This window comes from Acipenser ruthenus, chromosome 21, assembly GCF_902713425.1.
Source record: "Acipenser ruthenus chromosome 21, fAciRut3.2 maternal haplotype, whole genome shotgun sequence".
NCBI classification, from domain to species: domain Eukaryota; kingdom Metazoa; phylum Chordata; class Actinopteri; order Acipenseriformes; family Acipenseridae; genus Acipenser; species Acipenser ruthenus.
Genome location: NC_081209.1, coordinates 25,438,217 through 25,460,202, shown reverse-complemented (window position 1 = coordinate 25,460,202; position 21,986 = coordinate 25,438,217). Strand labels below are relative to the sequence as shown.

Genomic DNA, 21,986 nt, shown 5'->3' with positions numbered 1-21,986 from the left:
GACCTACTGTCTGACCTATGCAAGTACAAGTAAGGTAAGGATTAGAGAAGTTAATTGGCAACAACCTAAAAAACAGCCAGGGAAATACTAGCCAGATAGGGATTTATATTTAGCCCTAATTTTCTGCAAATCTGTTGGAAAACAAAAATGGAGTGGCCAACAGGGCGCTTGCCCTTTGCACTGAAAAGAAAGCAATACAGTCCACACTGCTTGACTGGAGTGCAGAAATGTAAACACGACTCCCGTTGCATTACAGTTTGACCAGTTACAGGATAACCTGCTGTAAATACTACAGCGATGGCCAAAAGCTTTGCATCCCCTAGAATTTTAGGATTGAGATGTAATCAAAGAAACGACAAAATCATATTGATACATGTTAGATTTAGGCAGTGTTTTGTTAAGTATATTGAAAACTACAAAGCAATATGTAATTCAATATGTTAACGTAACATTATTCAGCAGGCTTCATTCGACTTTACGAAGCACAATTTGTTAATTATATAGGGTGATGCAAAACTTTTGGCCAGAGCTGCATACAAACCTGCCCCAGATATCTTTATCCTACCTATTTATATAACAGCCATTTGTGCTACTACAACACTTCTACAGCAACACTGGTTACAATAGTTGTTTGTTTTTGTTGAGGTTGAAATGTACATTTTATTCTGAGGTAGAGTGTCTTAAGCATTTTCTTATACCTCAAAGGAAGTCGTCTTCTTTATTCAGCTGCACAGGCGCACTGCTGACAAAATAATGAGGCATCTGGCCCACCACCCATAAAATGGAAATACAACATGTTGGATAAAATGTATAGCCAACGCCATCTTCAAAGCTGATGTAATGCAAATGCAAATGCATTTATAATGACTGAAAATGCAGCAGAGCCCACAGGTCATTTCAAAAAAATAAAATCCAAAGCAGAGTTATAAATAGCAGCTCATTACCATGAATGCGGTCTGCACAATATATAGCGCGCCTTGCATCTTTACAATAAAACCACCATGTGCATTCAGTGTTCACACTACAAAGATATATGTTATATCTGCAAACCTGCAAGCTAAATGATTATGTTATTTGCATGGAGCAAGGGAAAGCTGTCAGCTTTAAAAATGACTGCTGCCGATGTTCACGTTCACGTTGTTTGGACAGGATGTTTTATAGGAATTGTTTGCATTGTCAGTGCTGTACCAAAAATACCTTGGAAATAATCTTTTTCATTGTGTCACATGATTGCACTATTTTTAAAGCCTGTTTGTTGTCTAGCACTTCTGTAATTTACAAATGCATCATGTCGTGTGATACGCAGTTCTGTCATAAATCCTATTCCTTGACGTTGTGAACTAGTTGCTAATATTAAGAGAAGAACAGGCTTCATTATTATTTAATTCTATACATTTCCCTTTTATTTACCACACAGAGTCAGAAATTTCTATCATTTTACTATTTATCAGTAAAAACAGTTATATTATTATTATTTTTTTGTAATAAATTTAGTAATCGGCAATTGATTTTACCCTGTTTTTCTCCCAATTTGAAATGGCCAATTGTATTTAGGCTCAGCTCACAACTAGCTTCTTTTCAGCTTCTTTTCACTCTGCAGGCCTGCCATGCAGCCAACCCAGAGCTACAGCGTCAGAGGACAACGCAGCTATGGGTAGCTTACAGGCAAGCCCGCAGGCGCCCAGCCAGTCCACAGGGGTCGCTGGTGCGCGGTGAGCCGAGGATACCCTGGCCGACTTTTTTTTTCTTATTGTAAAAAATAGAGCGTTGATTACATGGTGCTTTATGCATGGTTAGTTCACATAAAGTTACATTTTTGCTTCACTATACGATGTGTGTTGTTATGTGTCCCGCGGCACCCCCCACCCCATCCCCCGTTTATAACGCTCTTTGGTTAGAACGCTCATATTGTTTGTCCCCCGAGACCAGCGTTATAGCGAGGGAGCATTGTATATCCTTTTTTATACATTCCACCTGGAAACAAGAAATTTAAGTTGAGAAACACTATCTACAGAAGCGGCAAGATAATATTATTTCTATGATCCTGTTTCTTATTTTTTCTAATTTTCAAGATAATATATAGATTTTTTTTTCTGCAGCAGCAGCAGCAGCAACAAGGAGCTTCTATGCATGAAAATACCCCCTGCCTTTCCAAAGCTCAGCTGCTCAGAATGAATTTATCAGGAGAGGTTGTTGCAGTTGAGTTCAGTTAGGATCAAATGTTCTTCTCGGGTGTCCTACCTGTGGTGGAATGTTCTGCCCAGATGTTGCTCTGCAGTGCAGCTGTGGTGTGTTTGCACATGGTTTTATCCTGATAACACCAGTCAGGTTGAGATCCTGTGTTTGTGTTTGTTTGTGCCAAAAACGTGCTTATCTGCCTATAGATCATCTGTTAAGTAGATGATGCTGAGGTTAAATGCTTAAACCTTCAACTTTGGCCTAAAAGCCGGAAATAAGGGTAGGGTAGGTTGGTGAATTGAAAATTGACATGAATGATGTTAAGATTTTATTACAGATATTCAAAGTCTTTGTCTGGTCTGTTTTTATCCTTGTGCTTACTATGGGATCTAAACCAATTGTTTTATTATTGAAAGGCTGAATCAAGTAATTGGGGGAGGGGTGACAGCCATTCTTTTAGAAGCTGTCTAGCTAATTTACCTGCTGAAAATCTGAGTGTGCAAGGTGGCAAGGGTGTATGCTATTCACTGGGCAGTCAAGCGTGTTTTGACAGCAGTGAATGGTTGGTCATTTGAAGATGGGCTTGGATGCTAAGTAACTTGAATAGAAGTAAAACTTTACAGTTTTGTTTGTTAGATATTTCCATATATATTTCCAGTACTATGTGCTTACATGTTGTTATTATTATTATTTATTTCTTAGCAGACGCACTTATCCAGGGCGACTTACAATTGTTACAAGATATCACATTATTTTTACATACAATTACCCATTTATACAGTTGGGTTTTTACTGGAGCAATTTAGGTAAAGTACCTTGATCAAGGGTACAGCAGCAGTGTCCCCTACCAGGGATTGAACCCACAACCCTCCGGTCAAGAGTCCAGAGCCCTAACCACTACTCCACACTGCTGCCCAAGGCTTTTGCCCACAGCCTTCTCCGGTTTGACATTAGTTACAAACTGAATTATTTATTACTTAGATCCTGCAGAGGGCAGAGTTTTACAACTTGAAAATGTATCTGCAGGTCATCTGTAGTGAGAGGGGTATTACTGCAGAACAAAGGCTCACACAGCGTAGCTCACACAGGGTAGTGCTGCGTGCGCAACTCGTAACAGACATCATCATTATATGCTACAGCCTGGTCACATAAGGGTGATAAACTTAGGTACTAAAACAAAGTTTATTTCATAACAATAACCTAACCCTAAACCTAAGGTTCGTGGGGTATTATGGTCACGTGGTAGGGGTGTTGAGGGTCAGTGAAACACTAAGAGTTGTGCACGCAGCACTACCCTGTGGGAGCTACGCTGTGGGAGCCTTCGTTCTGCAGCGATAATGTTTATTTAAAAATAATTCAGGAAGTTCAAATTTAGTTTTATTGAAGTTCAGCAAGATGTTTCAAATGTTTGACTTGGTGGTGTTAATGTCTGTTCAGAACTGTGTTTATTCTTCCATGCCACGCATTTCTACTATAGATTAATAAGGAGCAGTGCTGTATCCTGGGCAGCTAAAGATGAATGTAGATGAAATTCCAAGATGAACGTGCGTTGCTTAGCGCATAATTGCTTCGGCACAGCAGAAGCCAGGAGATTTAATGAACTGAAGCTGACGTTCCAGTAACTGCCATAGGTTCCACTGCCAAACAGACTGATGCACAGTAAAAAAAAGAAAAATATCCTGCTTTGTATGTTAGCATTTGGCCAATCTCTCTTTTCATCATGGATTGTAAAATCATTACTAAAATACAAATACACTGCTAATTATTACTTTCAAGTGCCTACCCTTCAGAATCCTTGAAATTACCTTAAATTTAACTACCATGCTGTACCATTCATCAAAGGAGTTTCCGCATTGACTTTAGGGATTTTAATCAAGGTCATAAAGCAGTACCATAAATAACTGTGAGACAATGCTGAAAACCTTTTCACAAACTATGCTAAAAATGAACTGATTCTTTTAATCAGATTGCTTAGTTAGTTAGCTAGGACCGCAGGAAAATCTTCCCACAAGTTCTCAAGATCTTTTTGTACAAGGAACCAGAATTTGTACAGCGCTAAGCATGCAAATGTCAGTCGGCAGCTTTTTGGTGATGACGATTACACATTCCAGCAAGATAATGTCCTTTCACACACAGCACACACCAGAGACACTGAGCTGCTGCAACAAAGCATTCTGCAAGACCAAATGATTGCTCTCCGAATTCACTAGCTCTTCATCCTAATGACTTGTATTTCATGGGGGGCCCTCCTTAATAACAAGCATATGAAACAGCCGCTACATCAGACTGCTGGCATTCCCGCGGATGAAGAGCAGAATATTCAGCTCGTGGGACATGTATATCCATGGATAAAGTTTTGAATACAATTATTATATACCTAATAGTTACCTAAATCAATGTAAAAAAGTGAAACTTAAAACCAGACATTTTGCAAAACCACATGCAAGCTCCTGCCCCATTTTAAAGTTTACATTTTCTCATTTATTCATTGAATTATGGGCCCAGCCTTTCACAACCGGAATTACTTATTAACCATACCTGACCATTCCCAAAGGCATTTGTTTACTAAAACGTCAATAATGCACTTTTGCATTAAGATCTGTGGAACTGGTCGGATGACTAGAAATGTTTACATGGACCCTACATCGTTAATCAATAATGTGACACCCATTGTATTGCCATACTGCAATTTATATCAAACAGAAGGTTTCATATTAACAATAGAATAGCAGTTTGATATCCTACACTGACATGAATGTCCACGTGCTGTAATTTACCTGCATTTTTCTGTATACTGTAGATTCAATTGGCTAGGCTTGCAATCTAGTGTCCTTATCGCTGTACTACCGAAACCAATAGTATTTAGTTGACCTGGGGGAATTCCAGGTTAATATAGAGGTAGATTAGCTGGCACAAGATGATATTGTACTGACTGATTGATTAAAGCACAATACAAGTTAAGCTTCCTCAAAACACACACGTTGCAGGTTGTACTGTTGAAGTCACCTTCTTCTGAACTTTAAGCCTCTGAACTTTAAGCTCCAATAGAGGGTTCGTTTTGTTTATATAGTTAACTGTTTATTAAAAAAAATACTTGCATCACACCTGAGAATGTTTTTGTCAACTCGGGTAATCTCAAGTAAAAATACTTAGGCCTATCTATATTTGTCAAATAATGTTTTTAAACCCACCTATTGTACCATAGTAAATGTTGAACTTTACCCTAGTTTTTTATTGATTTTTTATTTTAAAAAAAAAACACTTTTACAAAGTCCAGTGCATGTAGATTAAAGTCAAAGGCAGTAGTATTTGCTCGCAGAAGAATGCTAAGTGCAACAATACATGAACTCTTATCAGGCCCAGCAGGTATGTGGCCTGCTCAGTGTCAGTTGATCAATCAGTGATTCCTGATTCCTCCCGCTTAGCGGCTTTTTGAGTTTTTTTGCTGAGCTCATCAGCTCATCTTTTGAACGTGAAGCCACCAGTTGACTTGCAGCCTTTTCTCTTTTCAAATGGCAAAATGTGCTGAAACAGCATAACATAATCACTTGGCATTAGATCTCTTGTACAGAGTATTAGCAATAAGAATGACTGGTGGGATATATGAAAATTAGTCAGACGCTAAATACCACTGCACATCGAGGGCCGTTCTGGCATTCAGAGACAGGGATTAGTGTGCTGTTGGGTATTCAGAGGATGGCATGTGATCAGTTAGTCTCATAATCTTCATGTTAAAAAACATGTGTATGGCTGATACATATTACTACTACAACTAAAAATGTCTGCGAGTACCCCTACACTTTAATAACATTCTCACTACTTACTGTATAATTCTCACTTACTGCACTGTTGTTGTCTTTCACAGTTTTTTAGATGTTTTAAGGCTCCTGCGTTGGATCAGTAATCAAATAGGGGGATTGTTACCAAAGTGATATTGCTGCACGCTTCTGTGCAAATGAAATGACCAGGTATTAGGAATTACTGCAATTCCACTGCTGGCACCAGATTAAACTACCCCTTCCATCTTGAACAGTATTTTATAAACATACTGTAGAAACAATACTGCATTTTATCACAGGAAATCTGTGTTATATACAGTAACGCTTTAAATTACAATTTATCTTGCCATAAAAAAATAAAAAAAAAGATTAGGACACAATCGTTTTGGTCCTTTTCTTAATGCATTAGTAACCGTTTGCTTAAGTTCTGATTTTTCTTGTTTAATAATCCATTTTGTAATTCTCTGTAGCCGAGTTGCTCTCAGTACAGAGATGGAAATATTACGTTATTAGGAGTTATGAGCCTTGACACTTTTCTTCACTAAAGACTGAATGTTTCCAGTGCTTGTAGCGTATCATATTTTTACTATCCTAGACATGTCATTTTACTTGGGATATCTGTAATGATTTTAGGTGGGGAGCACCTCTTAACACTTGCACAATGAAGTTAACTATTCAGCCTTTAGTCTTCAGCTTAGTCTTCTGTATGTTCTTGTTATTTGCGAAACTCAAGTTGTAGGTTTGATACATTTCACTGCTTTAGCACGACTGCATTATCTTTCTGGAATGCCACAGAGATAAGCTGTACCAAGGGAAGAAATCTATAAATCTTCAACCACTGGGAAGACCAAAATTACAGCCTTTTTGAAGAAAAGTTGTCTACAATTTTCACTGTGTTTCCATAGTGTGTGACCGCAGAATTTTCAATATGTTTACTGGCCTTTCACACTGATGATTAGGCTTATCTTAGATGCTTATGGAATCATTTTGCAACAAACTATATGACATTAGTCTGATGCCCACAGCTCATCTCATAAATGCATTTCTTTGTGATTGTTATAATATAAGCAATGGAAAAACTGTCAGTGTATGTCCTGAGGAGCACCATTTCCCAACTGCTCCTCTCCGATGCTACACTTGTTATAGCTGAAATAGTGCAGAACCTGGGATGTTGCTTGCCCTTCCATGTAAAACATTACTGGCCTGGGGGTGCCTCTTCTTATGTACTGTACTGAGTGCATGTCAAGTGGTTGTCATGGGCAATGCATCAACTGCCTCGAGTCCTTCAGCTCGCTTGCAGGGACCACCTGGCAGTTGGTGATAAGACTGTTTAAAGATGCTGCTTATCAGAGGTTTTTTTTTTAAACTATCTCCTCCTCCTGTGATTGCTTGAGATGGGTTTCCATGGAAACCCATGTCGGAGGCAGACTGCCTGTCTACACTGTTATTCTTGGCTAACACTTTACAATATACGTAGGCAAGTAAGCAACATTTTGGCATTAATTAATAACTTTAAATATTGTACTTGTTTGGGGTTTCACACAACTGTTACTGCCCTCCCACCCACAAATTGACTTAAGGCAGACAGCTCGACCTGCTGCCAAAAAGGAAACGCAAAGAAACATGAGGAAACACAACTCACCCCACCCAAGGGTTCCAATGACGCTTTGATCTTGATGGAAGCAAATATTTGGTGCCAGATGGACTACAGACCCTCAAGCAGCACAAATGTGTCCATCTGCGCCCCTTTCCAGCCTGTCCTGCAGTCTCTAACCCAACCTGTGCTCCCCCTTCATAAGTGGCTGGGGGAAAACATTTAAAGAAAGCCTTAACAAGATACATTGTCAAGAGACCTGATTTTAATGCTGTGATCTCTTGACTGGCTGGCCAGCTAATACATCCTACTATTGCTTTTAAATGTTATGCACTTGGCTAAATTGTTTTGAGATTGTATGAATGCATACCACAAATACTTGGTAAATGCTTGCCCTATAACTCTGGTTTTCCATTCAATTTGGATGCTTCCTCCAGTCCAGGGTAGACTGAAGTGCTCCCTCATCCCCTTAGAGAAAGGGTGCTTCCTCCATTCCAGGGTAGACTGAAGTGCTCTCTCATCCCCTTAGAGAAAGGGTGCTCCCTCATCCCCTTAGAGAAAGGGTGCTTCCTCCAGTCCAGGGTAGACTGAAGTGCTCTCTCATCCCCTTAGAAAAGGGTGCTTCCTCCAGTCCAGGGTAGACTGAACTGCTCCCTCATCCCCTTAGAGAAAGGGTGCTTCCTCCAGTCCTAAAATGCTTTAATTATATGTTTTAACTTTAGCATTGTGTTTCAAACAGACCAATGCCTAATTAAATATACATACATGCATTACTTGAGATTTACTAGAGCCTGTTTACTAAGTGCATTTTTTTTTAAAAAATCTCAACAGTAGGATAGAAATAAAGGTTATCTTTAAATAGAATTCACGTGGCTATAGCAAAAAGGTCATAAATGTCAGGCTTAGTTATTTGTAAATCCTACAGTAATTCTCATCTTGCTTTTTTCCGTTTCTCTGTAGATTTCTAGAACTCATTTTGTCTTTTTTCCACAGAATTGTTTTGGGTTTTCTTAATTTTTTATTTTATTTTTTCTCCAGGAAACGCTAATTGGCTTTTGGATCATACCATTTCCTCGGAAGTGGGTTTGCACGAATGCAAGTGCAGTTAGCTAAATATTTTGAAATTAAACTGATATATAAATGATATGATATAAATACACTTTAAGGTGATGTGGTAAAAAAAAAAAGTTGTGTCTCTTAACAACGAGGCTACAAGGCTGCTTCGATGCTGAAACTAGACTTGACATTCGCAAGACAAGTAATCTTTGGTTGTTTTGGCTCTAGGCCTTGCAGTTCACAGTGTTCCGATAGATGCATCAGCATCCTGTTTATGTGTAGTCCTGCAAAAAGAAAACGATGGAATCTGTAAAAAAATAATACAGCATACATATACTATGCTATCAGTTTACATACTAGCATGACAAGGAGATTGATTGACTGAGCATCTGTTAAAACATAACCTAATTAATCTATTTCTGCACTTTGTTTATGTTAATTTTATGAGAATTAAAATGCATTTATTCATTCATTCGTTTATTTTGACGCACAAGATAAGACAATACATTTTATGATAATCCAGCCTAGCATGTAAAATACACTTCAGTAGCTTTATAGCATACAAAGGTACCTTCTCCAGCTTGTACTGTACCACCGCAAGTGAGCCATTTAAACACTATGAGGTCTATTTTAATGATCAAAAAATTGGAAGATCTAAATACCATCACGTTAAAACCTTTCTATGTTCACTGTATTTAGTGGTGTTACTTTGAAAACACCAGCAGGATTAATATAGTTAAAAGGTGGCAGCATTAAGATACACCTCTGTTTAGATAATAAAAATACCCCCTTCTTTTCCTAAATAACATGTTACATATGTTATTATTATTATTATTTATTTATTTCTTAGCAGACGCCCTTATCCAGGGCGACTTACAATCGTAAGCAAATACATTTCAAGTATCACAGTACAAGTAATAATACAATTAGGAGCAAAATAAATACAACGACTTTGGTTCAAGCAAGTACAAGTGTGACAAAATACAATTCAATAATACAGCAGATAACAGTGTCAGTGATAGTTACATCAGGATATAATTAAATACAAAATACTACAGATTAAACACTTGGCAGATTACAGTACTCTGAAGTACAGGATTAAATGCAGTAAAATAGGGGGCAGATAAGAGCAAGTAAAGCGCATTTAAGGAAGGGTGATAAGTGTCCCAGGGGAAAAACAGAGGAGTTCTACAGGTGCTGTCTGAAGAGGTGAGTCTTAAGGAGGCGCCGGAATGTGGTCAGGGACTGGGCAGTCCTGATATATGTGGGAAGGTCATTCCACCACTGTGGAGCGAGGGTGGAGAAGGAGCGGGCTCTGGAGGCAGGGGAGCGTAGAGGAGGTAGAGCCAGTCTTCTAGTGCAGGCAGAGCAGAGAGGTCGAGTGGGGGTGTAGGGAGAGATGAGGGTCTGGAGGTAGCTGGGTGCAGTCTGGTCAAGGCATCTGTAGGCTAGTACAAGAGTCTTGAACTGGATGCGAGCGGTGATCGGGAGCCAGTGGAGTGAGCGGAGTAGTGGAGTTGCATGGGAGAAGCGAGACAGAGAGAACACCAGGCGGGCAGCAGAGTTCTGGATGAGCTGGAGCGGACGGGTGGCGGACGCAGGGAGGCCAGCCAGGAGGGAGTTGCAGTAGTCTAGGCGGGATTGCACCAAGGCCTGGACCAGGAGCTGGGTGGCGTAGTTGGTGAGGAGGGGTCGGATTCTTCGGATGTTGCTCAGGAAGAATCAGCAAGTGCGTGCCAGAGTGGAGATGTGCTGGGAATAAGAGAGGCAGGGGTCCAGGGTGACTCTGAGGTTCTTAGCGGAGGAAGAGGGAGAGAGTGTGGTAGATTCCAGAGGAACAGAGATAGAGAGATCAGAGGAGGGGGAGGAGGAGGAGGGAAAGAAAAGGAGGTCAGATTTAGAGAGGTTGAGTTTGAGGTGATGCGAGTGCATCCAGGAGGAAATAGCAGACAGACAGGTAGAGATACGGGAGGGGATGGTGGAGTCAGAGGTGGGGAAGGAGAGGAAAATCTGAGCATCATCAGCATAGAAATGGTATGAGAAACCATAAGATGCGATGTGGGGGCCCAGGGAGCGGGTGTAGAGAGAGAACAGGAGAAGACCCAAGACTGACCCTTGGGGGACTCCTGTTAAGAGAGGGCGAGGTGTGGAGGTTGCTCCACGCCAGGTTACCTGGTAAGTGCAGTTGGAGAGGTAGGAGGAGAACCAGGCCAGAGCAGTGGCAGAGATCCCCAGGTCAGCAAGAGATGATAGTAGAATAGAGTGATCAACAGTGTCAAAGGCAGCAGAGAGGTTGAGGAGAATTAGGACAGAGGAGAGAGAGGCAGCTCGGGCAGACTTTAGTGAGTTGGTGACAGACAGGAGGGTGGTTTCAGTGGAGTGAGCAGAGCGGAAGCCAGATTGGAGAGGGTCGAGCAGAGAGTGGTTGGACAGGAAAGCAGAGAGCTGGCGGTGTACAGTCCGCTCGAGGGTTTTGGAGAGGAAGGGTAGGAGGGAGACAGGATGGTAGCTCTGGAGGGAGGTGGGGTCGAGGGTAGGTTTTTTGAGGAGGGGAGTGATAGAGGCTTTTTTGAAGGCAGAGGGAAAGAGACCAGAAAGGAGAGAGGTGTTGAGAAGGGAGCAGATGAAGGGAAGTAGAGCAGGAGCAGCAGTTTGAAAGACGTGAGTGGGGAGGGGGTCCAGGGCACACGTGGTGGGTTTGTGACCCTGGAGCAGGGAGGAGAGGTCAGAGTCTGAGAGGGGTGAGAAGGTGGAGAAGGAGGGTGAGTTAGTAGGGGATGCAGTGGGTGTAGGGGTTGGAGCAGGAGGGGGTGCGGGGGAGGAAGAGGTGTTAAAGAGTTTGCGGATATCTGAGATTTTAGAAGAGAAGAAGGAGGCAAAGTCATGTGTTTATTTTAGGAATGTGGAAAATAAAAGCCATTAATGATCACTTCAATGTGTTTTATTAATTAAGCTACCATTACCCAAGTGCACTTAAACTAAGCCTTTACGCCTGCTTATCTCTTGTTTGTATTATGAACATTATTACTGGGTCCCTTATGGTTGTGCTGAATAACATTTTGGGCTACATCCTCAAAGCCACTGACTCAGAATTACCATTAGCACAGCTGACTGCAGTAAAGTTACCAACCCAGAAATGAACAACTCAGACATTTAATTTAAGGGCTTGTGATTACTTTAACATTGTTCAGTATTTGGCTTAGAAATGCCATTTTTTTCTATCAGAAAAAGATGTGCTAATGACGATTTGGAGTAAATAGCCCTTTGTTGTTTTTTTTTGTTTTGTTTTTTACTTAAATTGGGGACATGCATATTTTTCCTTTTACAGACAATATACAATTTAAATGCACTTATACAATTTAAATGCAGCCTAACCCTTAAATGAACCACATTTGTGAATTTTTGAATCATGAAATAATTGAGGGAGCGCTGTACGAACAAAAAGTTTTGTTTCTGAGTACAGCCACTAAGGGGTTACAACAGCAGAGATCCTGGCTGTTTGAACTGAAGGCACTTTACAGCTGTGTAAATTCAAGTCAACCCCCCACTTCATACAATAACCCATCACATGACCTCTATAGCACTGCTCCCCAGCATTGACATAAGTGAGGTGGAGACAATACTGGGGCAGCTTCCAATTGAGTCACATGCACACTGCATGCCGATGGCTGCTTCCAGTCCTGCAGCATGTGCTGTGCGAGCTGCTGTGGTATATCATTCAGTTCTTCTCCCAGGGGGTAACTGCCTTCCCCATGCCAGTGAGATCCTGATCTGATATCTCCTCATGACTTTAAAGACACATCACATGCTAGGGTTAGGTGTATTACTTGAATGGTTTTCTCGTAAAAGCAGTATCATCTATCAAATAAATAGCGGTTAGTGCAGGGAAGGATAGAACTGCCATTTTGTACAAGGATGTAGAAATCAGCAAACACCGCTCAGCAGATCTTAATGCTGTGGAAACTTTAGAGATAATTTCCTAAGAGGTGAATAAATGGGGTAGTTAATACCGGTTCCATAGAGTGACCAATCTGTACCACGCGTCTGTTTTTTTTAAATAAATAGATGTTCTCAAACTGACTTGTTTATTACAGTACTCTATGTTATTTCTACACAATGTCCAATATGAGGTATGTGTTTCTCAATGCCTTCAGTGAACAGTATTAGAACTACTGGGGTTGGGAATCTTCAGAAAGCTCCTCAGAAAAGCAGACCAATGCTGCTAGTGCTCCAGGAGTTGCTTTTATATAACAAAACATTCCCTTCACCTTTCAGGAAATTGCTGTTTATAAAAGATCTCCGAAAGTATGTTCAGCGTGGTGTTAGAACGTGTCTTCAATAACGGAGTGGTATGTCCTGCTTCAGCAGTCTATGGATGAAGTGTACTGAACATGCAAGATGGTTCAGTACTGTGCTTTCTGCTGTTGGTGGTGAGGTACCTAAGGTGTAATATACAGAGGCAGATGTCAGGAGCAATTTCTTCTTGCCTTGTTGACTCACGTGCATCCAAGAGTTGGATTCGTTCTTCAATGCTCTATAGCGTCCTTGTTTAGCGTTATGTCATCTCAGTGTATAATCACATAACATGTGATCCTTAAATATACTACAGTATACATTTTTACTCTTAAGTATAGTTTATGTAATGAAACAAAACTCGAACCAGACAGAAAATTCCGTAAGTTAGTCAGTGTTTCCTTTCGCAGTGAATTACCTCAAATATAGACTTTTTTCAATTATTTTTGATTACAGTTTAAAACAAACGATTTTACAAAGTGAAAGAAATGAATCATTGACATCAGCCTCAATTCCATATGCAGCCGCGTGTAAATGAAAAGCTTGAAGCAACAGCAGCATTAGACATGTCACAATGAGCACATCATCTCTTTATAGAAAGTCTTAAAGAAAACAAAACAAGTACTTCTCAGTTGGTCCTCTGAAAGTCCATTTAGGAATGGGACATGCAGCATGCCCTTCAAATGTAAAGGCTACACTCAATACCCATGAAGCTTTGTGCTCTTCGTATCCCCTTCAATAAAATCAAGTCTTTAAAGTAAACACATTATAAATGATTGATGGCTCTATTCCTTCAATGTGTGCTGAAGCCAACAGAATTGGTTCCATCAGCTAACTATGTTTTGTAGGCCACAGTACAGCCCTGCTGTATTTGCCGTATAAATTCAGCTGAAATAACCTTTACAAAAAACTTTTGCATTAAAAAGTCTGTTGGAGACCACCCCCCCGAATGGCGCATCCAGTAAAAACGCTCCGCTTGGAGTGCAGGATGTGCCCTCTAGCCTGGAGATCGCAGGTTCAAATCCAGGCTATGTCACAGCCGACCGTGACCAGGGGTTCCTAGGGGGAGGTGCACAAAAGTCTGTTGGAAGTGATGCGTTCTCTTAGCAGTGCTTGGATATTTTCGTACATGCTCGCTTAGCATGAATAATGGTTAGCTAAATAGCTACTGCACAGAAATGAAATGAAGCCAAACAATTCAGCCATTGCCTTGGGTGGGATGTTTGGTAATACTTGCTGTGCAAACCATATTAATGCATGGCAAAAAAAAAAAGATTACAAATAGTTAATGCACAGTGATGGCCTTTGGGTAGTCGTTGTTTTCTTTTTTGTGTATTGCCTTTATTAGAAGCTAACAAGGACTGGAATGTTTGCTATTCATAGTTACTTAAGAGGATTAATCAACGTGCAATTATCTGTAATCAACTGCCCAGCTCTTTGGCAATGTTCACTGTATATGGAATAATATTACCATTTTACCAACTTTCATACAAATACACTGAAAAAATAATAAGAGCAGATTCTTTTTTTCATGGTTTTAGATGAGGTCATTAGGAAAATTGTTTGCCTGAAAGGGTTTGCGAAACATCCCACAGAGGTCAAATGCAAGTACTGAATCAGTTATGATAAAACCCCAATGGCCTTGTTTTCAAAACCTACTTACTTATCAATTATAAATCTGCTTTGCTTTTGCATTTCATCTTAAATGTTCTATTTTGCTCAGTTTAGTCCTGTTGTCTACGTAAATATGCAAAAGTATGAACATTTACTCATCATAAGTTGCCAAGGTATGAAAATCTGACTGCAAATGTGTTGTCAAAACCACACATGTAATGAGCCTAGCTTTTTTCCTATTGGCTAAGACACAACATCCCATGTTCACGTTTGTGATTTTTTCTTTTTTTTTTTTTAAATGTAGTCGTTGCCAATGATTTTACCCCAGTTTTCTCTCCAATTTGGAATTGCCAATGATGTTATTATTATTAATCCCGGTTCACCGCTGCAACCCCCCGGCGACTCGGGAAACGGCGGCTGACACGCGCATCCTCTGAAACGTGTCCCTGCCAAGCCATCTTTTTTCGCACTGCGGATCCACAGTGACCTATCAGCCACAGGGGTCGCTGGTGCGCTGTGAACCGTGGATTGCCCTGCTGACCTAAGCCCTCCCTACCCGGGTGGCGCTCGGCCAATAGTGCGCTGTCTCCTAGGAACTCCCGTTCACGGTCAGCAATGACATAGCCTGGATTCGAACTCGTGATCTCCAGGCTATAGGGTGCATCCTGCACTCCACGCAGAGCGCCTTTACTGGATGCGCCACTCGGGAGTCTCCGTTTGCGTTTGTGATTCTAGTTGCCTAACTCCTTCAATATGAATTAAATCAAAAAATGTCTTCTATGCATTACAAGGTTAATATGCTGCACAGGCAAGAGGGAGTTTATATTTGTGTGTGTTTGCCTGTGTGTGTGTGTGTGCCTGCGTGTGTGAATGTGCGTGTGTGTGTCACAAACGGAAAATATCCTCTTGAAAGGAGGGGCTTGGATTATTTTGAATCAGTGAGTTCATCAGTAGTATTGAATTGCAAAGCAAATTAAGGAGTGTTTATTAACGGAGTTAAGATACCTCACTCTGTACAACATTTAAAAGACATAAGTACTGCACCTGCAGTTTGATTCATGCTCTTTGTGTGCCAGCCACCATTGTACTTGCCTTACCCTTGTACCTGATTACATGCATGGTGCTGCCACTTCTTTAGATTTGCTTAACTTCCCTTTAATGTATTGTGAGCCAGTTGGTAAAACAACATTCCAGCTTAGCCAGTTTAATGAATCCAAAGTGTGAAGTATTCCATTGCTACCTCGGTTAAGGAAGGTGTAGCCTCTGTCAGCTTTTATTCTAAATCCACACCCACTCCAGCATCAAATACAGTGGAAAGTATGCTGTAGATTAACATTCTGAACAAAAGGAACAAAAGTTTGTGTTAAATAATTACACTGATAAAATAGAAGCAGTTAAACAGTATAGGCAAAGACAGGCTATTACTGTAGGTGATTTGAGTTCAAAAAGCTCAGTTGGAAGACTCATTAGGTGTGAAGATATTTTATACAGGGAAAAAATGTATTATTAAGGCATTATGGGGGTGATGTAAGGATATGAGCAAAGTGATTTGCGGGTGCAAACCCACATAATGCTGCCGTAAATCATAAATTATTTGCTCTGCGCCCATACTTACATCACCCCCTATATGTCAATATTTTAACTGTAGTAACACCATTTATAAATGCTTTATAAATAATGCAACAGTACTTTTTATTGTGGGTTCACATTTATCTAAATATTCTGTGTGGTTCAAATTGATTTAAGTTAATAAATCATAAAATAATTAGATTAAGAATGTTATTATTAGGAAAGGCATTACATCTCTATAGCAGTTAAAAGAACACCATTTTTTTTTCAGTATTAAATTAATAGGTTTTTTTCCCCAAATAGGAATTGATACTGAAAGAGTCAGTTGGCCACTTTGCATGGGCTGCTGTGGAAGCACCGTACAGTATCATGGGCAATACGATTCCAGAACCACTAGCTATGAATAACTCTTTTTGCATAAAATGTACATTTTTGGAGCACTATAATTATTAAAATTTTGGACCACCTTTTAAGAAGTTTGACCATTTTTTTACTTGACAAAAAGTTTTAGTACGTTAAGCAACAGTGTTTTTAATTTTGCATTATCAGATGTACAAGACAAACTAAAGAAGTGCTGGTTGCTTTGTTTGTTTGTTGTTCATTTTTAATACATTTCATATTTTACAGGTTTACAGGTTATAAAATGGTGCATGCAACACTAAAAAACAAAACTCTTTTAATAGAGTTATGACACTTGAATAATATATGACAAGCAGGGACTGTTTCATTTGCATATCATAATAAGAAAATATCATTGGAAAAAAAACTTCAAAAAGGCATGACCATAGCAAGAGCAATTCTAATTTTACATGGAAACCTCTCCAAAGTGTATTTTTCTTATTAAAAACACACACACACTGTAAAATGGGTGACTAATACTTATCTTGGAGACAGCAGTGCTTCAAATCAAAAGCGGATACAATGACATGGCCTCTGGGATAATTTACCCACCTTAAAAAATGTAGGCGAAGTTTACTCCAAGAAACCTGAATAGATAGAACTTTGTTTATTATTGCAATCCTGCTCTTAATAGAAAGCATAACATCTAATATTGGAGCTGGAGTGTACTGTATATACAGATATTTGCAGAGGGGATTAGACAAAAGACACCTGACTTTGTACTGTAACATAGAATTGTTACTCGCTGTTTAAATAGGCTGGCCCACGCTCAACTGAATAATCTGTTATGTATTTTGTAATATTTAAAATATGCATCTCCCTTTTCAAATCAGTTACAGTAAACAGCAGATCACATGAGTTTTGATAAAGGGGTGCAAGTAGGTGTTTGGTTGTTATGTTTCTGTATCCAAACCTGCAGAAATAGCGAAGTTGATTTTTTCAGTGTATGTGCTTTTTTTCTTTCCTTTGGAAAAACTTTGCTCTTCAATTAAAAAAATAGGGCCAACTGGACCATATCCAAACATCAAAAGATTGTAAAAACATCAATATGTGTTAGTCCTAATATGGGTGAGTTGATACAAGCGGGTGCATTTTTATTTCAGTTCTCCATATTCATAATTTGACTGTTTAATATAAAAATGTACAGAACAACAATTTATCATACTCATACAAAATACACACCTGTATATTAGTTGAAGCGAAGACGTTTTATAAGGTTTTTTTTAAATTTGCAATTTAGTTAATCTCCTTTGTTTTTTAATATATACACATTGTGGCAAAAACAAAATGTTGACATGGCGTTGAAATTACATTATCTGATCTGTCTATCCTTACCATTGCTGCATTGCATATCCTTGTTAAGAAAGGGACATGAGAGAGTTTCATGCCCAAAACGTAGTTAAAAGCAGCATGAGAGATTATCATGAAGCTTGCCCTGGAGGATCTTCCAGTTTACAGAGGGCAACTTCAAAACAGTGTGACAAGGACAGGAAAGGCTGAACATAATGCTTAAAAAAAATATCTCATCTGAAATGTCCTTCGCTCAAGCTTTAGATCTAAAAATGTCCTGAGGATTTTAAACAAATACTCAATTAGTCCAATGGGCCATATTAAAAGTAAATTACATAAGTGTGTGCTAATAAAGCACTCCCAAATAACAGAATATAGATTTCAACTTTTTCACTGTTTCTAAAGATTTAGTTGTAAACAGTTATGGAAACCTCAAGTTTACCTTTTGTAAAAAAACCAAAACATCCCTGGCACACTTTCTCACTTTTTTTTTTTTAAATTTATTAGTGATTTACAAGAGGCCCCTGCGATTTGTCAGTTTTGCCTGACAAAGCTAATTTATTTTAACAGTAGGAAGAAGTTTACTTTAAGACAATGCAGTTTGAGGAGTGTTTTTCTCATTCCTTGGTGGAGAGTCAGGAAAGCCACAGGAAGCTGTCCGTGCAACAATTGTGGGCTGTAGAGTTTCCTGTGAGGCTGGCTGTTAACCAATACCGAAACCATATGCTTACTACTAACTCTGACTCTTGTACACTTCAGATAACCTTTTATTTATGGAGTGTGCATGTGTGTGTGGAACTTACATTGATTGTAGTGGCAACGCCTTCTAAGGCCAAGCCTACTGCTGATGTTAATGAGTAATCTATAAATGTCCAACATTGTTTTCACTGCCCAGTCTAAGACCTGCCACCACAGAGGAATGAGTTTATTGTATAGGCAAGGCTAGGACCATGCATTGTGACTCATCGAGCTCACAAAAAGATATGTGGGAACATTTTGAACGGGAGGGCCATGTACAGTCATATTTGAAAGAATAAAAATCAAACTAAAGCTTCAGGGCAATTACGTAAGCCTTCTTGTCTTTGCCGCATGTGTGACCTAATTTCTTTCAGTGGTACAGTACAAAAAATGGATTGTGCCAAAAAAAAAAAAAGGACTTTCCAAGCCTTCACACCAGCCTTGCTACATACACTAATCAGCTGTGAGCCATAAAATCAAACAGAGTGGTTTACTTAAAGGTACAGCACTTACCCAGACCATGTGTCCTACAACTTCTTTAGAAGCCTATGCTCTGTAGTGAAAGAAGCAAATACACATTTATACATTTTATTTATGTTGATAATATGTTTGGACGCCTCTGTCATATTTTCATTATGTCATACAAGACTACATCTTTCTAAAATACAATACATGTAAAGCATTTGCATTCAACTCACAAACATTTAATTGGTTACTGTACATATAATCGACGTTTTAAAGATTGCAATTTTAATTTAACAGACACATTTTAACACATAAGTTTGCCACATATTATTATAGATACATTACGAAAGTATACACGGTACAATGTATAATTTATACTATAAGATAGTTGTCCCAAACTCACTCTAAAAAAAATGTTATGGTTAATCGTGTATCCAGGAAACAGCATATATTATATAATTAATAAACAAACAAACGTAGATGTAAATTATATAAAAGCCGCACGTCTGACTAGCAAAAGAAAATAATTACAGCGTTTAAAAACAACAGCATTCCAGCCTGGAGTGCTCCGTTCTCAGAGGACTTTTAAAACCCTTCCCTAAACTCTGATAGGCTTGTTTACCAGAGACTTCTTGTTCCAGCTTTCTGGACGGCCACGGGAGGAACAAACTATTGCCAGCTGCCGTAACATACCTTTATTCGAATTCTCTCCCGAAATTAAAATAAAACGGGAAACAACCACACACAAAAAAAACACAATATTGCTTCATTTTGTCTACTCCAAATGTATTTACGTTTGCCGTAAACAAAACAGACGCAACTGATTAAAATTAGAGCGGCGTTACAGTGCGCACCCCTCTGTAGTGCAATGGGTGCTTCCAGTCAGACATGTCAGTTGTTGCTTGGAGAGGAGGAGAAGCGAGAAGTAGGGAGATATTGAACCTGCCATTGCAGTTAGGCTGCATTGGAGCCGAAGGGAACGAGATCCCGTTTTTAGTTTCTGAGGATAAACATCTTCATCAGAACCAGCGTCAAAGAAACGAATTCGCCGAACCACAGTGTAAGGACAAAGTAGTTAACTTTGGACTTTAGGGGGAAAAAATGTGACATGTTATTTTGGGTCCTGTAAAAAAAAAAATTTGACTGCCTGGCAGCAGGGCGAAAAAAGGAAGGAGGGATTTCTCGATTTGATTTGAGAGATATTCACACTAAACTTACTACTGTGAGTGGAAATGAACAAAATGTCTGCCAGAACTGCTTCTAGTAAGGTAGGACGTGGCACCAATTGTCATCAAAGTAAAAAAAATAAGTGTTAATATCGTTTGTTTTTGGACGAGAGAGGGACAGACAAATGTCAGACGCTGGCTGTGTGTAGAGTTCTGCTGTGTTTGGATCTAAACGGTATGCATTAGCTGCGCTACACTATTCATGAAATCTGGAAATGACACAATATGTAAAATATTAAACGTAGTTTTGATATGACGTGCTATGCTTTTTACAATGTGTGTGTTTTTTTTATTTATTTATTTTTTATTTATTTATTATAAATACCAATGTAGCTCTGGAACGAACAGGCACAAACTGTCCCCTCCGAAAAAAAAAAATATGTGAACATGAAAACAATGCAATTAAGTGAACGTCATGTATGTTCAGCGTATCGAAAGACTATAACCAACCTGATATAGAGTGATTCCTAATAGCATCACAAGTACTAAGGTCAGATTGGCACAGTACACACTACTTCTAGAACTTTTTGCTGTTTGAGAAAGTAATTTACCAAGTTGTTTATGTTTCTCACAAGTCCAGTTAGTAGAGAATGTGCTTTTGTCTCAACTTATTAAACAAAATGTGACCCTTTTACTTTACTAAATTTTATATATATATAATTTAAAGTCACATCATACCCTACAGCATTTTCCGTCTGCTTTTTGACTGGCTTAAATTCCAAAAGCAATGCCCCAATTACACCCAGAATACATTGTAATAGAAGGATACTGAAAATGTGTTCATTTAAGGGCACGCTGTATTAGGAGGAATACCTTTTCAGTGGGTAGAATTGTTGACTGCTGTTGGCTCTATAATCTAAAGATTAAATACCATTTTTTTTCATACTGTAAAACATGTTGCAAATTTTGAATAACCCTGCTTCATATGCGATTTATTCTTATTATTATTTCTATAGTTTTAAATTAGTTTGTGCAAAGGCTATTTCTGCAGAAAATCCAGCGTGGTGTGTTGGCTTTCCCAACATTAGAAGTGGGTCAGTTCAGTAGAAGGCATTTTTTTACACTTCCTCACAAATACAGTTCTGTTCAATATTGGCTTCATGATATAAAAACATATGGGCGTAGGTTGCCAGCTGTTGATGATGCAGTACCTGTTGAACAGCTACTGACAGTAGTACCAGTGGTGTCAGTGGGTGGGGTTAGTATGCAACAGCTTACACTAGGGAGTAGGCAGTCCTGCAGGTTTCTGTCTATGACCATTATTTCCTGGCTTCAGTCGAAGGTGCTCTTTCTTCTCCATTGTTTTTTGTTTGATCGTATTTGTAGTGAGGAGGACAGTATGATCGACTCCTGGCTCTTCACCTGTTGGCACTTTATTAACAAGTCTGGGATTGTTTGAATCAGCCCAGGGTGTTTCAGTGCTTAAAATGCCTGTATTAGGAATGCAGATATGCAGGTTGTGGTGGTTTCAAGTGAAACCACTTCCTTCATTTTCTGCGGTGATGTAATTTATTGTTATGTGTTTAAAACAATCAGATATTAATATATGTTCAATGCATTGTAGGTTCACTTTGTGTTAAGAATTTGAACACTTTTTATTGTTAAAAAAAAAAAAAAAGTTTTGTCCCTTTTGAGGCTATTTTATATAACTTTAAACACTTCATTATAAAATCTCAATAAACCTTTTAATCTAGTAGACACATTAAACATTTTTCAATTTCAATAAAGACTTTGTGTTAGCCTTAAAATACTGTATTATTGAGTGTTAATATTTGCTCAGATATG

General features: G+C 39.1%; 1 protein-coding gene and 1 long non-coding RNA gene across 13 annotated transcripts in view; one reads left to right on the top strand and one right to left on the bottom strand.

The window, feature by feature from the left end:
* Positions 1–21,986, top strand: part of LOC117428010 (tight junction protein ZO-1-like) — an 89,781-nt gene that overhangs the window by 19,021 nt on the left and 48,774 nt on the right. Inside the window, exon 1 of one of the 12 annotated variants that reach the window (XM_058995258.1) lies at positions 19,679–20,035. The exons of 10 other annotated variants lie outside the window; for them this stretch is intronic. Coding sequence is in view for 1 of the 2 variants with exons in the window: in XM_058995257.1 (XP_058851240.1) it covers positions 20,208–20,243 (36 nt within the window). In the remaining variant the exon portion in view is untranslated. One more of the 12 variants, XM_058995257.1, reaches the window with a different exon arrangement.
* On the bottom strand, positions 15,392–19,679 carry LOC131699142 (uncharacterized). Its single transcript, XR_009308055.1, has 4 exons — positions 19,379–19,679; positions 19,024–19,063; positions 17,035–17,069; positions 15,392–15,851 (listed from the first exon to the last, which is right to left on the bottom strand). It is a non-coding gene; the product is annotated as an uncharacterized LOC131699142 (long non-coding RNA).